Source organism: Papio anubis, chromosome X (assembly GCF_008728515.1).
Source record: "Papio anubis isolate 15944 chromosome X, Panubis1.0, whole genome shotgun sequence".
Taxonomy (NCBI): domain Eukaryota; kingdom Metazoa; phylum Chordata; class Mammalia; order Primates; family Cercopithecidae; genus Papio; species Papio anubis.
The window spans coordinates 114,330,372-114,345,464 of NC_044996.1; the positions used below are offsets into that span (position 1 = coordinate 114,330,372).

Genomic DNA, 15,093 nt, shown 5'->3' on the forward strand with positions numbered 1-15,093 from the left:
GTTTTTAATACCCAATAATTATTTTTAGTCAGCTTTTCACATCTAAACCAGTTAACTGGCTTGATAGACAAAAATAATTCAAATGAGGAGGACTTTTTCCTAAATTTCAGATTTTTTTTTCAACTGAAAATTAAGTGGGTATGGAGAGGAGAATATTAGTGTATCATCTTAATGATATCTAACCAGAAACAAAGAGCTTTAGCCTGTCATTATGGACAGAATGAAATTCTTATAACTTGGAGGTAAACAGGCCTCTCAGGGGCTTGGAGCAATGCATTCAGAAAAAAGTTTGTCCTGTGTATTAGAGAGCTCCTAGTTTCCAGGAGAGATTGCAGCTGCCTCCCCAAATATAAGCCTTTTTGCCTCCTTTTCCCCCAAGGTTAGTCCTTAAAACCATTATGTATAAATTTTAAAATAAATAAAACTTAAATTTGAAAAAACTCTGCCCTGAGGAATGAGATGTTCAGTCTTCTTTTAATCAGTCACCTTAATGGCTTTTTTCCCCTCAATTTTTGTTTATCTGTCTAAACAATAACTGAATTAAACAATCATTTATCTCCAGTTTAATTGTTGTTGTCATTCTGCCTCAATGACTCATATAAGTTAAAACTGACTTACTGAAGCAATATTTTTTGGTTACATTGCCTTCCACTTAAGAAAATATTTCCTCTGTTACTTTTAGAGCTGCAAGGTATTTTTTCCTACTCAGTACAACAATAGCGTGGGTTAGTGAACAGATTATCTTGACAGGCTTGGTGGCCAAAGCATTATACAGCGATTATTATGTGTTTTAATATTTTTTAGCTATTGACTAACATCGATGTAGAGTCCCAGTATTTCTGTAATTCTGCCTTTCATTTATCCATGTAAATAGGCCAATCAATTTCATTTGAAAATTTGAGCAAGAAAACACTTTGAATTGTTACCAATAGAATGGTAGATCACAACCTCAACAGTATCAAAAGGTCTTTAGAAGCAGGAAAAAAGGTCTAATTAATTGTTAAGAGCAAATAAATGTTTCTATTTTCAAATACACTCCTGAGTCCCTAACCCCCAAAGCAAAATAAGGGGGGGAAAAAACCAAAACCTTTGATTTTATTTTCCAGAGATGATGAACATTTGTTAATCCAGCATTACTGCCAAAGTTTGAACCAGGACTCCCCCCTGAGCCAGCCTCGTAGTCCTGCCCAGATCTTGATTTCCTTAGAGAGTGAGGAAAGAGGGGAGCTAGAGAGAATCCTAGCAGATCTTGAGGAAGAAAACAGGTGAGTTTTCTTTCTAGCTTTGTCATTGGTATGCAGAGTGCATACACTTGCACACATAGAAAAGTGCCAGGAATCTTCACTTAGAGTCATTTTATGTCTAATTGTTTTCTAAAATAATCTGTTTAGCTCCATTTGCAGATTCTCTTTTTTTTTTTTTTTTTTTTTTTTTGTTATCTGAAAGAAGACAATGAATGCAATAGTATGATGAAGAACTCATATTTTAGGTGTGAAGGAACTAATGCTGATGGTGGTATTTGACTTGCTGCATGTGCCTCCGAGGCTTTGATTTTATATTTGAGAATAGAATTTAAGAAAACAGTAGGTTATTTAATTTTATGATTATATGATTTTTTACATGTGTTTGGCCGTATTATTCTACCTCAAACATTTAAGAAAGTAGGACTATTGGCTTGGTCATATTGGGAAACCAATTGTTTCGTCTTATTTTTCATCATCAAACGCAGAAATTATTATTTATGTTCACCATCATAGCAGATTAGTGAGACAATTCCAATTGTCAGCCATCACCTGTAAAAGACATTCATAGAAAAATAGCAGAAATTGTAGAAGAGGAAAAAGGCTAAAGAACTCTCACAATGACTGCAGGGAGGACAAAGATGTAAAACTCTGGGGTATTGTATGGTGTCAGGATAATGCAAATCATTGGACTTTTAGTTTTGTATTACATTTATTATGTCACAGGTCCCTGGTTTAAAAAGTCTTCTCACATGATCACTTCTAACTCACAATGTGCCTTCTTCAGACAAGTGCCACCAAGCAAGGATTTAAAGTAGTTGTTGCTCAGATTTGTGGGTCTTAAGTACTTTCATCTCTTTGGTTGAGCCCAAGGCACCAAGAGCTCTTAACATAGGCAACACAGTGTGTCTGAGGTCAGTGCCCTCGGGAGTATGCCACTTCAAGATGAAAAAGCAAACAGCCATTCATCCATTGCTTCCTGCTGCCACTGCCCGCCTTCTAGCTCTTAACACCTCTGACCTATGGCCATAGCTCCTTATCTGGTTGGCTTCCCTTTAGTCTCTTCCCCACCCTTCCAATAAATCCTCCATACTGACTCTACTTGTACATCTTGCCAGAACCAAGACCCATCATGGCATTCCTCCTTTCACTGGATTTCTGCATGTAGAAAAAAATCAAGCTTTTTAGCGGGGCATTCAAACCCTTCCACAATATTCTCTTGACCTGCTTTTTTGATGCCATCTTCTTTTGTTCTCCCTGTATTCTGGTCATGCTATTGTAGCTAGTATTTCTGAATACATCCTGCTCTCATCTACTTTTGGGGTCAAGCTCAAGCTTGAGTCTCAGCCTAACTGCTAACCTCTAACCCACCACTGCCATATCTGACAAAGGAATCCCACCTATCCTCTGTCACATTGCTCAAAATAACTTTCCCCATGGAGCCCTGCTAGATCCCTGCAGTTGGAAGAAATCTGTCTTTTGCCTCTATTCCCAGAACACTTTGGACCTTTCTCAGAAAATTCCTTGACAGTTTGCCTTTTTATCAGTTATTACCAGTGCCTCTCTTTAATGAGCTAGTGTGTGTCTTTGGGGCATGGACCGTATCTTAATCATCCCCATATCCTCCATAGTACTTAGCATGGTTTAAATACTTAATGGATACTCAGGAAATGTTTGGTAAAAACCTGAAAATACTGCAAGAACATCACATGAGTACCATCCAGGAGATAATACTGAACTTTTTTTGTTGCTGTTGTTTTAATGATAGCTTTATTTTTGGCCTTACTTTTAAGATCATTTGTCAATGAAGACCATGGTAGAGAAAACATTTCTTTCCACTTTATTGAGAATAATCAGTAATATCCATTTATGTTAAATCTGTAATTATTTGTAGGGGTCAAAGTCAAATTGGAATAAAAAGTTGGAACTGACACTGTAAACAGAATTTGATGTTACCAAGGAGTAAATATGTTTTTGAAGTATATGATTGTGTAATATATCTTTTGAGCTCACTGGTCAAGAGCCCTGCCTTGTTTGTGGTTAGCATAGTCTCTCTCCATACCATTGCACTTGGGTCAAAGAATGTTGGTAAAGAGTACTGATAACTATCATTTATATATCATTTTATTTTGAGCGCACTTTTACGTATTTTAGGTCATTTAATCTTCTTACAAACTCTATAGAGAAGAGACTGTCACCTTTCGGTGAATGAGACACAAGTTCAGAGAGGTTCACACAGCCTGCCCCAGATTTCCCAGTCAGCCAGTGGTAGAACTAAATTGAAATCCAGACTTTTCTGACTCTAAATAGGCAACTCTACCTTCAACCAGATAATAAAGAAGAGTTAAGTCTCTGTGAATGTCATTTACATAGAATTGAGGCATATTCCCCAGAATGTTCCTTAACTTAAGGGACTATCTGTGAGGACTAAGTGTCCCTGAATAAACCTGTTCATCTACTTGTAGGGCAGTGATAACCACTTTACCTTGGAAGATATCCAAGACCATTCTCCAAGAATGGGATGGTTTGTTCTCTAAAAGAACAAAAAACATAACACCAGGGCTACTTAGAGCTCCAAAATGAGGACTCTGGGGTTGACGCAAATCTTTCTGTAAGTTACCTTGACCTTCACAAAATGATCAGGATGAGCTTCCTTCATTTTCCCTTCATTTTGTCCTATTTGACCTCCTACCAAATTCTAAAGAAATGTCTCCACAGAGTTCTCTTCCTGAAAACAGCCCGTGCGGTTTTCTTTGCTTTGCCCAGTCCTGTCTTCTTGCAGTTCTGCGCAAGGAGCTTCAAAGCCCTAGATTTGCCCTCGCTACCCTTGAATTCAATGTTGCTTAAGGAGCCTTTAATTTGCCATTTCCTATTCTTCCTGAGAAAACCCAGGAAGTCTTTAGATGCCCTCTCTGTGCACAGCTAGCTGGCTGTGTCCCAGGTCAGCATTGGGCTATGCAATCTGACAAATACGAGCATACTTGTAGAGAAAATAAGAAAGGATATTTAAAATTGAGATTGTCCCAAGTCCTTTGGATGCATACTTATTGATCTGTTAATATATATATTTTGTGTTCCTTTAGCTGTGATTTATCTCCAAATAACAGTTAGCAAAAGAGAGAGGCCTGGAGAGCACCATTCCTGACTATTTATTTATTTAATTCCATTAATTGTTCTTATTCATGACACCTCCCTGCAACCCCCTAGAAAAACGGAGGATGGCTGTTTGAGAAGTGTCTCAGAGGTATCTTATCTCTGTCTTTAGAATTCCATTTCTCCTGGTTGTTGCACATAGTATTCAATAAATATTTGTTGAATGCATTAATGAATACATGAATTGAAATGAAGCTGAATTTATTTTAATTGTAGCATACATGCATGCACTTTTGACTAAAATTCTTTTACAAACCTAATCTCGTAGAGAAAAGCCTTTCAAAAGCTTTTTTTCCTGCTTGCTTTTCAAAATACTCCCCTTTTTCAAACTGCCTTGATTAGCACCAGGCATGGCTTTGTCATAAATTTAGAATGTTAAGAACCCATTTTCCAAATCCCAGGCACTATATGTATCCCACATTGGTGTTCTCTGATTCTTGGTTTATGCCACAAAGATAAGGCTAAAGCTCTGAGTAAAAGCTAAATCTGACTGAGTTTTTCCCATAGTGCCTCCCATAAGTTTGGATGACTAATGGCGTTAGTGAGATATCCAGTGTATAATATTTCACTTCTGCATCATATTTCTCCTTCATTACCACATATAATTCAGATTCATTTTTATTTCATAAAGAACCATTAGAATGTTGGGTTTTTGCCCCATTGTGTGTCCTTAGCATTGCAAACTCAAGGTTTACTTTTTTGTCTTGCATTGATTAAAGCCTTGAGTCTCCTGACTTAAGTCTGTAGTGTTCAAATACAGAGATGTATTTTTCTCTGCACTGTCTAAATAAACCAAGACTTGCTCTGAAATTCAAGGTATGATCCTAGCAATGAAAAGGTAGCCTTTCTGAGAGACAAAGACTCACTGTCATTCTACTACCTGCATAGCAAATTGATTAGATTGTTCTCAAGTTGAAAAGGCAGCTAAATAAGTCTAAAGTTAAAGTTGTTAGTGGATGTTATATAACAGGAGGGAACTCTGTAGATTCTTAATACCTACTCAGGACCTTTCATGTGTCTTGCTGGGCAGTAAGACCTTATGAAGCCAAAATTTGAGTTTTCTCTTGTTCCTTTAAATTCCTCCAGTGATTGTGCAATATTATTATTGTTACAGTCAAAGAAGTTCTAGATCAGTTACTGATACCACTGAATTAAAGTAGCTGGAAATCATGATCCTGTTGCTTTACTTTGTAATTGACCTGATAACTTTGGACCTAGTCTAGTAGTTATCAATCTTCATAGCTACGGGATCTCTTTATTCAATGTTCTTTCATTAGGTCTTTGTGTAAGTCTCCAATGATGGTGAAAAAATAGCCAAAATGAAGGGAATCTGAAGAGGTTAGAATGGGCATTCCTATGGAATATAAACAAAGGTGTCAGAGTGAGGAATGGCAGAGTTTATTTGAGGGAAACTGCAGTTGTATTACCTTTCTTAAGAAGGCAAAGAATGAGAGGAGATGAGGCTGGCCAGGTCAGCAAGGGCAGGTAGGGAAGGGTGTGGCACCCACTGCGGAGTTGCTGCCCCCATGCCTAGTCTAGGGAGCCACTCAAGGGTGTGAGCCAGGAGTGAGGCTGTGATATTGACATGAATATACACCACACGGGCAGCTGTGTGGAGGGTAACTTTGAAAAGAGCAATGGTGGAACAAGGAAATCAAGTTGGGGGGAGTTATGTGGGAACCCAAGAAAGAGATGATTAGAGCCTTAAGTAAGGTGATAGAAATGAAGTAGACGGGCTGATCTGAGTGATATTTCGGGGGAGGGTAGACCTATTTGATTTGGTAGTTCTGTGGGACTAGGGTAGGAAGGAATGATTCCCAGGGCTGGTGACTACAAAACAAGATGATAGTAGTTGTTTGCAGCTGGGACTGATAATTCAGGAGGAGTCGCAGCAGGTCCGTCCTTTAACGCAGCAGTGTTTATAGAGGTCCTTCCTGAAGGGCTGAGTAGCTGGAAGATGATAAATGAGGTATGGAAGAGGTCGAGTTGAGGTCCTGGTGACATCTCCACGTGTAAATGTCTGACAGTCTGAGAGATAGAACTCTGGTGCTTGTAGAAAGGATATGAGCCTGAGATACTAGGTCTGTGAGTCGCCAGCTCACAGGTGGTAGTTGAAACAGTGAGGATGAATTTATATATCCAGGGAGCATGTAGCAGAAGGAGAACATTGGATTTGGTAGAACTCTGGAAGACGCGACTATTAAAATGTGTATTTAATTACTTTTATTTTTAATAGAGAATACATGTATATTATACAAAATCCAAAGGGTTGAAAAAGACATATAGAGAAAAGCAAACCCTTCTCTAACCTTCTCCCCTGGCTGTGGTGTTTCCAGCTCTAGAGGCTACCATCTTTCTTGGTTTCTTGTGTTTCCTTCCAAAGATGCTCTCTACACATGTAAATATTTGCAAACATATTTATTGTTGTTGGGGTTACTTCACACAGTGTCGTGCAGTGTTCACTCTGGTTTTCTCTTTTTACTTAAAAATCTTTAATTTTCACATGCTGGAGAAATGTGCCAGAAGAAGAGGAGGGCAGAGCTTGGGAATGATGGGAGCATTTTCCCACAGGAGGCAGGAGAGAGAAGGGTTAGGGAACTAAAGTATGGGAGGAGGTGTGACCTTGAATGAGAGAAGGACTGCCTCTGAAGACAAAGTGGTAAGTAAGGAATTTAGGGTAAGGAAGGGAGGAAAGAAGGATAACAGAATGAATGTTAAAATGTTCAGTAGACATCATTGGAAATAATTCAAGACCGATTCCTACGGCTGTTCCCACATGTTTTAAAGTTGGAGAGGAGAGGAAAGCGTGGTATACGATACATTTAACGAAACTAGGCATTCAAGTTACTTGGTGTGTTAGTCCATTTTCATATGGGGCAATTTATAAAGAAAAAGAGGTTTAACAGACTCACAGTTCCATGTGGCTGGGAAGGCCTCACAATCATGGCAGAAGGTGAAGGAGGAGCAAAAGCATGTCTTACGTGGCAGCAGGCAAGACAGCATGTGCAGGAGAACTGCCCTTTTTAAAACCATCAGATCTCATGAGACTTACTATCACAAAAACAGCATGGGAAAAACCCACCCCCATGATTCAGTTACCTCCCACTGGGTTCCTCCCATGATATGTGGGGATTATGAGAGCTATAATTCAAGATCAGATTTGGGAGGAGACAACAGCCAAACTATATCATTTGGTGACATGGGCCCCAAAACGAAGGGCTACAGAGCCCTTCTTTAGACAAAGGGGAGCTAGTTTGCTCACAGAAATCAGAAAGCCAAGACCTTTTATGGCAAGGATGAATAACAGCTAAAGGGCATACATGCCACATTGAAGAAGCTGTGAAAGAATGGGGTCAACCATCTCAGCTGTACTCGGGCAGGGAGGATAGGAACATGGTAGAAGTGGAATCACCATTATTCACAGGCTCAGTTTCTAACTAGCAGAGCCAATGTAACTAAATTTCCTTTAGTTTGTCCAAAGTTAATTGAAGTCTGAGGGGACTGATTCATAGTATCCAGTTCATGGAAGTGAATGGATAACCCAGAATGAAAGTTTATTTCTCCCTTTATCATAATTATATCTCTTTTTAACTGCCTTGTATTAAATGTTATCAAGGTTGCCTTAAAGCTTTTTTAGGGGGAGACAGCATCTGGTTTAAGTGCAAATACTAGATCTATTAAAATGAGGAATATATTCATTTTTTAGGCACATAGCATCCTGTGTCTTAGAATCCAGTGTCTTAGGAATCACAATAAAAATCGTGTTGTGGTGCGCTTAGAATCTTGGCATCTAAAATTGGATGTTTGTGAGGACTGCTTTATACTACAGAAGAACTGAAGTACCCCTCTGGTGATTAGAATATTCATATCTTCCAAGTACAGCTGCCATCTCCCTAGAACATGCTGGATGAACAGTTTATGTTCTTACAATCCAATTTCCCCTTGTTTTTAGATTTTTCATGAAGATCCTCGTCCTCCTGTTGGCCTTCATTTGCCAATTGTCCCTCTATAGTAGAACTGATTATGGTCATAACTTTCTTTAGCTACTTACCAGGCCTGAGGATGTAATTCTGTTCAATTCTGCAGATAGTTACTGAGTACTTAATGTAATTTTAAAATTGTGAGACTACAAAGATGAATAAGCCTTGGTTCTTACCCTCATGGAGCTCAAAATTTATTTTTAGAAAGTTAAAATAGAAACAACTACTTATAACCTGGTATTACAAGTACTCTGGGGGCACAGAGGTGAATGATTTATTCTATCAGAGGGAGTCGAGAGGCCTTTACAAAGAGACTTTAAGAGAGAGTTAAAGTCTGAATGGGAGTTAAAGAGTTAAAGACTGAATGAGAGTTTTCCAGTCTGAGAGAGGGGGGAAGGATGAGTTTTCCGGACTGGTGGACCAGTGAGTAATGTGTGGCATGGAATGAGGAGAATAACAGGGCAGTGGAATGGTAGTGGGGACTACTGTTTAAACGACTTTGTGCATCATACTAAGGAGTTAGGGTTTTATCCTATAAGCAGGTAAACAGTGATGGCTTTTTGAAGGAAGGAGGGGAAGATTGAGAAAAATAACTGAACTGGCAGAAAGCTAAAGCCATAGAGATTGGTAGAAGTACAGTGGAATAGTCCATTAAAAGACGGCAGGTTCTTAACTAAGAATGTCTTAGGCAAGTGAAGAAGGGGATGGAAAAATTAGAAGGTCACTGAATGAATGAGACCAAGGGAAAATGGAGAGGGGGAGGCATCGGGTGTTACAGAATGTTTTAATTTGGGAACTGGGAAATGATCATTGTAAAACAAACAAAAACAACCTAGTGCACCCAGGAAAAACTGATTTGCAAAGCGTTAGTGCATGGAGAGAAAGAGCTATGTATCAGACATACTGAATTCTATTTGCCCAAGGACATTTGAGTGGAAATTTCCCATGTTGATTTTATGTGTTCAGTTTTCAGAAAGGATTCTTTAAAAAGTCATAGCAATACAATTCTTGCAATATAAATAATAGATCAATGAACATCATAGGGATTAGCATAGTTGATATGACTGAGCTTCAGATTCAGTTTGAGCTTCCCTGTAGCCAGGGAGATAATGGGAAGCAAAGATTTGTCTGTCTCTTAATATTGAATTAAAGAAGCATGCAGCATCCTAAAGAAACATCATTGTTTTCCTGGCTCTACGTAATAATAATAACAAAAATAGCTGTCCTTTGAGTGACTGCTGTGAACAGGAACTCTTCTGAGTACATATAAACTCCTATTTAATCCTTAAAACAACCCTATGAAAGAGAGGCTGTTTCTAGAAGATTAAGTGGCACAGAGTATTAAGGACACTTCGTATGGCCAGCAAGGAACAGGACCTGTATTCAAACTTGGGTGGTGGTCCTGAACTCTTAAGCAGTGTTACACTTGAAGTGATTATTGGCTAGTGTCCTTATCAACATTTTTATAACAAATCCTAAGGGAAATTTTATGTGGCTGTTTCTCATGGCCTTTGATAATTGTGGAAAGCTTAACATTAAACAACAAAGATAGGATGACAGTTCTCCAAGGATAAAGGTCACTGTTGCCTCAAATGTGTTCTGCAGAATACCACTGAGATACTCTTAAGAAAAAAAGGATTCCAAGGACAGAAAAACTTTGAAAGCATTCATACTGGAAAGTCATCATTACATTAGCATTTGCACTGAGGAGTTTGGAAGTGAAGAAACCTGATTGGCTTTGTCTAACCTCATGTTGCTCCCACTTACTTGACCTCAAGCCCAACTGCAATGTCATATGGAACACACTTTGGTAAAGAAATTCAAGTCTGAACTAAACTTTGAAAACTTTGAAAACAAGGAGGATAGCATAGTTGACTCTCTACTGTAGTTGCTGAGAAGCCTATCCACTGTGTCTCTGGGAACATCAGAAGATAAAGCTGTAACAGGTGCCCACAGAGGAAGCCTGGATTTTTCTCACAAAAGTAACTTTTGATATGCTCTAGTTGTGAAACAGTTACCCTGTAGACCCAGAAGCCAGAATGATTTAGTTTGAAAAATCTAAAGGTAGGTATTAAATTCTCTCTCATGACTATAGAAAATTCTTTGCACCATTTTTGTAGAATATCCCACTGAATAACTTGGCTTTTCACCCAAACCACCAAGAAAAATTTCCACCAGTGACGACGCATTAACTTCCTTGTTAAATGATTGAACTTTGAAAGATGTTTACCAAAGACAGCACCTTTAGCTTCATCACAATTACTGTGGAATCTTTCTTTGTAAGTAGTTAAATGCAAAGGCCAGTTGTTGCTTGAGGCCTCTCCTGGATTGTGATTTTAAAGTGTATCATCAACACATGGGAAGATTATTTCTCCTTCTTTATCTTATGACAGAAATGCAGGTATAGCTTTCATCTCAAGTAAGATTAAGGTATAAGTTACAAAGATGTGTAGCTACTATATGGTCCTGTGTAATGCTACTTGAGGAATGCTGTTCCTTTCCTGGTACTGAAATTTTAGAGGTTGCATAATCAGTATATCAACCTCGTGTGGCTTGGTGCTTAGCAAGTTTCAGTTTATAGAGCCCATGGCTAATCGAGACATCCAGGAGAATGTTGGAGAGAGAGGTCTGAAGCCTTAGAAGAGAGAAGTCTGGATTAAGGAATAATGAGTTTGGGGAGGGGATCATGGTCGTGGAGGAGGTGGAAGCCTAGGGAGAGGATAGAGACCTCTTAGGAAGAGAGTTTGTGTAAAATAGAAGACCAAGGACCTCCTGATGTACTTGACTGTAATTGGGCATGAGCAGCCCAGTTAGAAATGGTTTCCTGTTGGTATTACATGTGTAAATGGATGACTTCTGCAGATGGCTAAACTCACGCATTTTATTTTTTTACTCTCTTAATAGTTAAAATATGACCTTTTCTTGTGTCTCCAAATTCTGAGTTACCTTATGGTGCTAGTCTATCTGTTGTAACTACAAACCCTAAGTAAATCCATATGATCCTTTTCCTGTAATTTCCTAGTAAATCAAGGTGATAATTTCAAAGGTAAAAATAATCTGTATTTTTAGCTTTAGCAGTGAGCATGATTCCCAGTCTTTTTGGCTTTGAGTAAGATTTATTACCATGGTGAAACTAAACAATATTCCACACACTAGAATGTGAGCTCTTCAACGGTAAGGGATGGTGTCCTACATATATCTTCATCTCTACAGCACTGAGTGCATAAATGTGTTATAAAAATGAATGGATAAATATCCTTTGGAGTTTTTCTGTTTCTTGATGGATTTTGGGGTTGATTTGCAGCTATCTCCTTGTTTTTCTCATTTCTTACATTATTTTCTTTCCCAAAATCCCTTAATATACCTGTTTAGTTTGTGATGTCATTTTCCATTAGATTGAAACCATCCAAGTTGTTTAGGCTAACCCAGACTTAAGCATTTTCTGGGCTTATTTTTGGACTCTTTTTAAAACTCATCTGAAGACGTGCATACAGTTTTTCTTTTATGTACATGGGTTAAACCTTGATTTTTCCATAGTAGAAGAAAGCATTATAAAAATCTTATAATGCTATTGTCTTCACTGGGGAAATATCTTTTGTGCTATAAGAAATAAAATTTTGAATCTAGAATTTAGTTTTTTATAAGAGTTTTATTGAGATATAATTCTCATACCATATGATTTACCCATTTAAAGTGTGTTAGTCACTGATTATTAGTTAATAGGTTAACCAGTATTAATAATCACTGGTTATTAATTACAGAATTGTGCAAGCATCATCGCACAATTTTAGAACATTTTTACCCCCAAAAGAAATCCCATCCCCATTTTCAAGTCACTCCCCATTTCCCCTGCAACTATTCTTTTCAACCCTAGCAGTAGACAATCCCTGATCTACTTTATGTCTCTATGGATTTGCTTATTCTGGACTGTTAATGTAAATGAAATAATATAATATACAGTCTTTTGTGACTGGCTTCTTTCACATAGCGTAATCTTTTAAAAATGGTATCTATGCTATAGCCTGTATTACTATTTCATTCTTTTTTTAATGCTGAGTAACATTTCATTGTATGGATATACTACATTTTTTAATCTACTCATTACTTGATGGACATTTGGGGTATTTCTACTTATTGTCTGTTATGGATAATGCAGCTATGAACATTCATGTACAAGCACTGGTAATTATTTTAAAGAAATTATTCTGGGCTGGGCATGGTGGCTCACACCTGTAATCCCAACACTTTGGCAGGCTGAGGTGGCAGGATCACTTGAGGTCAAGAATTTGAGACCAGCCTGGGCAACATAGGGAGATACCATCTCTACAATTTTTTTTTTTTAATTACCCAGGCATGGTGGCTCATGCCTGTAGTCCCAGCTACTCAAGAGGCTGGGGCTGGAGGATCGCTTGAGCCCAGGAATTCAAGGTTACAGTGAGCTATGATTACACCACTGCACTCCAGCCTGGGTGACAGAGGAAGGCCCTGTCTCAAAAAAAAAAAAAAAAAAAAAAAAGATTCTTTAGTTTCCGTCATTGTAATAGAGGAGGCCATAGGATCATATATGGCAAGACTATATAGCAGTGCATGCCAGGGAGTGAAAACTAGGCCATCAAGCTGAATTTATTGGGAGAACTTAAGACTAAGTCTAACTACACATGAGGGATTGAAGCTGGGACATACAAAGCTTAAAATTATGATTCTTCTAGAGACTGTTATGGTTTTTTGCTGACCACAGACAATGAAAGTTTGATATTTTGCTGTATTTGTCTGAAAATGGAAACACACTTTTCCCAATGGCCCTATTCCTGAGGACTAGACTTCTTCACCTGTAAAACCTCTCCAATCCTAGTTTTTTCTTTTGGCTGATGCTGACCAACCACTGCCATTTTTGTCTTGAGTTTTGTTAGTCTGTCTTATTTCCAGTAATAAGTGGTTAACATTTCTTATGAATTCTTCTTTTCTTGTGTTCAACTTCTGATTAATACATTTAGTCTATAGACAGTAATGAATTAGTACCTGATCAGGAATTTGTGAAAAACATCTCAGTTATTAAAGATTAAGAAACTAAAGCCAATTAATATTGTCATGTTCTGTCTCTTGGAACTTGAGCAAGATATGGATCTATGTGTCAAGGACATATCCAGAAAATAGAGTCCACGTAGATACATTAACCCTGTACCCTTGGTCCATATATTTTATTTCAGCAATGATCCATAGACATATTATAATTTGACAGTTTCATCACATACCTAGCGTATTGGGTCAAATTTAGGAAATCTCGTCCTAATGATCTCATTTTGCCCAGATGTTCAGCTGTGATAAACTTTACTAAGGCACAGATGATGGATGATATACAATAATTCCAAAATTTGGGGGTGGCTACAATATGGCTAGGGGCTAGAACTCAGGTATCTACAGGGCAAATATTGAGTGATTAGTCATTTTCTAAGCATTAGATATGCATTATGTTCTGCCAAGCTCAGTAAGTCTGAGTAGATTGCTTTCATTTCAGATAATGTAAGTGCTTTCTTTTTATAGGAAGTTTTTAGCACATCTGAGGTTCTAAATCCAAAAAGTAAATAATATATAGAGAAAGAAGTAATAACAACAATAATAGTAACCAACATTTATTGAACACAGTATGGGCTGGGCATGGTTCAAAGAAAGTTTGACATATAGAACGTCGACCATACTGGTTTAATAATCCTCATAACGGAATTAGTGCTTAAGTCAGGTGCCCAGCCTCTGCAAGCAGCAGAGGCAAGTAAGTCATAAAGCAAGGTCTTCTGAATCCAAGACCATCTCTCAAGCCTTGTTCTAATTCTCTCCTCAGCCATGGATGGTGAAAGGCACCACAAAGGCAGGGTGTCAAAAAGTGGCATTGTTCAACCTTTCCCCTGATAGGGCAAAGCTTTTATTTTTTTCCTTTACAATCTTTGACATCTGTTTTAAAACGCAGATATCACTAGAAGAAATGACACTTTATTATAAAATCCTAGTAAAATTTAAATGTCTTACATAAAACCTTTATACTGAGCAAATTTCAGTAGGAAAGGGCTTGGAAGTAAGGCTCTGAATGTTTTAAAGGGGGACAGTGCTAAGAAATGATTAGAAACAAGAGCCTGGAGGGGTCCTGCCATTTTTACTGTTTTGCTTAAGGCTGACCTAAAATATGCATAGTCTTACTTCTCACCCTGTGAGCTTATCCTTATTAATGCTTTTTCCACCTAGTTTAGGGGTGTTTTTGACTCTGTGTTTGATAAAATTTTACAGTACAGCTTTATACATCTTTATTGTAACTTTTTTTTGAAATGGAGTCTCCCTCTGTTGCCCAGGTTGGAGTGCAGTGGCATGATCATGGCTCGCTGCAGCCTCAACCTCCCAGACTCAAGCGATCCTCCCACCTCAGCCTCCTCCTCCTGAGTAGCTGAGACCACTGGCATGTGTCACAACATATCGCTAATTTTTTCAATTTTTTTGTAAAGATGGGGTCTCCCTATGTTGCCCAGCCTGGCCTTGAACTCCTGAGCTCAAGTGATCCTCCCATCTCTACCTCCCAAAATGCTGGAATTACAGGTGTGAGCCACTGCGCTGAGCTTTATTGTAATTTCAAGGGCTCTATGAATTTCCAGTTTTTACAATTCATCTTGCTTGCAGAATTTGTCTTTCATTTAAAAAACTGCTAATTTGCTATGTTTATAGCTGCTGTAATAGTT

General features: G+C 38.2%; 1 protein-coding gene across 10 annotated transcripts in view; it reads left to right on the forward strand.

Moving 5' to 3' along the window:
- DMD (dystrophin) overlaps positions 1-15,093 on the forward strand; it is a 2,174,064-nt gene that overhangs the window by 2,121,450 nt on the left and 37,521 nt on the right. For 8 of the 10 annotated variants that reach the window (XM_031660704.1, XM_031660695.1, XM_031660696.1 and 5 more), the window contains one exon: positions 1,107-1,265. The exons of the other annotated variants lie outside the window; for them this stretch is intronic. In XM_031660704.1, coding sequence (XP_031516564.1) covers positions 1,107-1,265 — 159 coding nt within the window. The remainder of the gene's footprint in view (positions 1-1,106; positions 1,266-15,093) is intronic. 10 annotated transcript variants of the gene reach the window in all.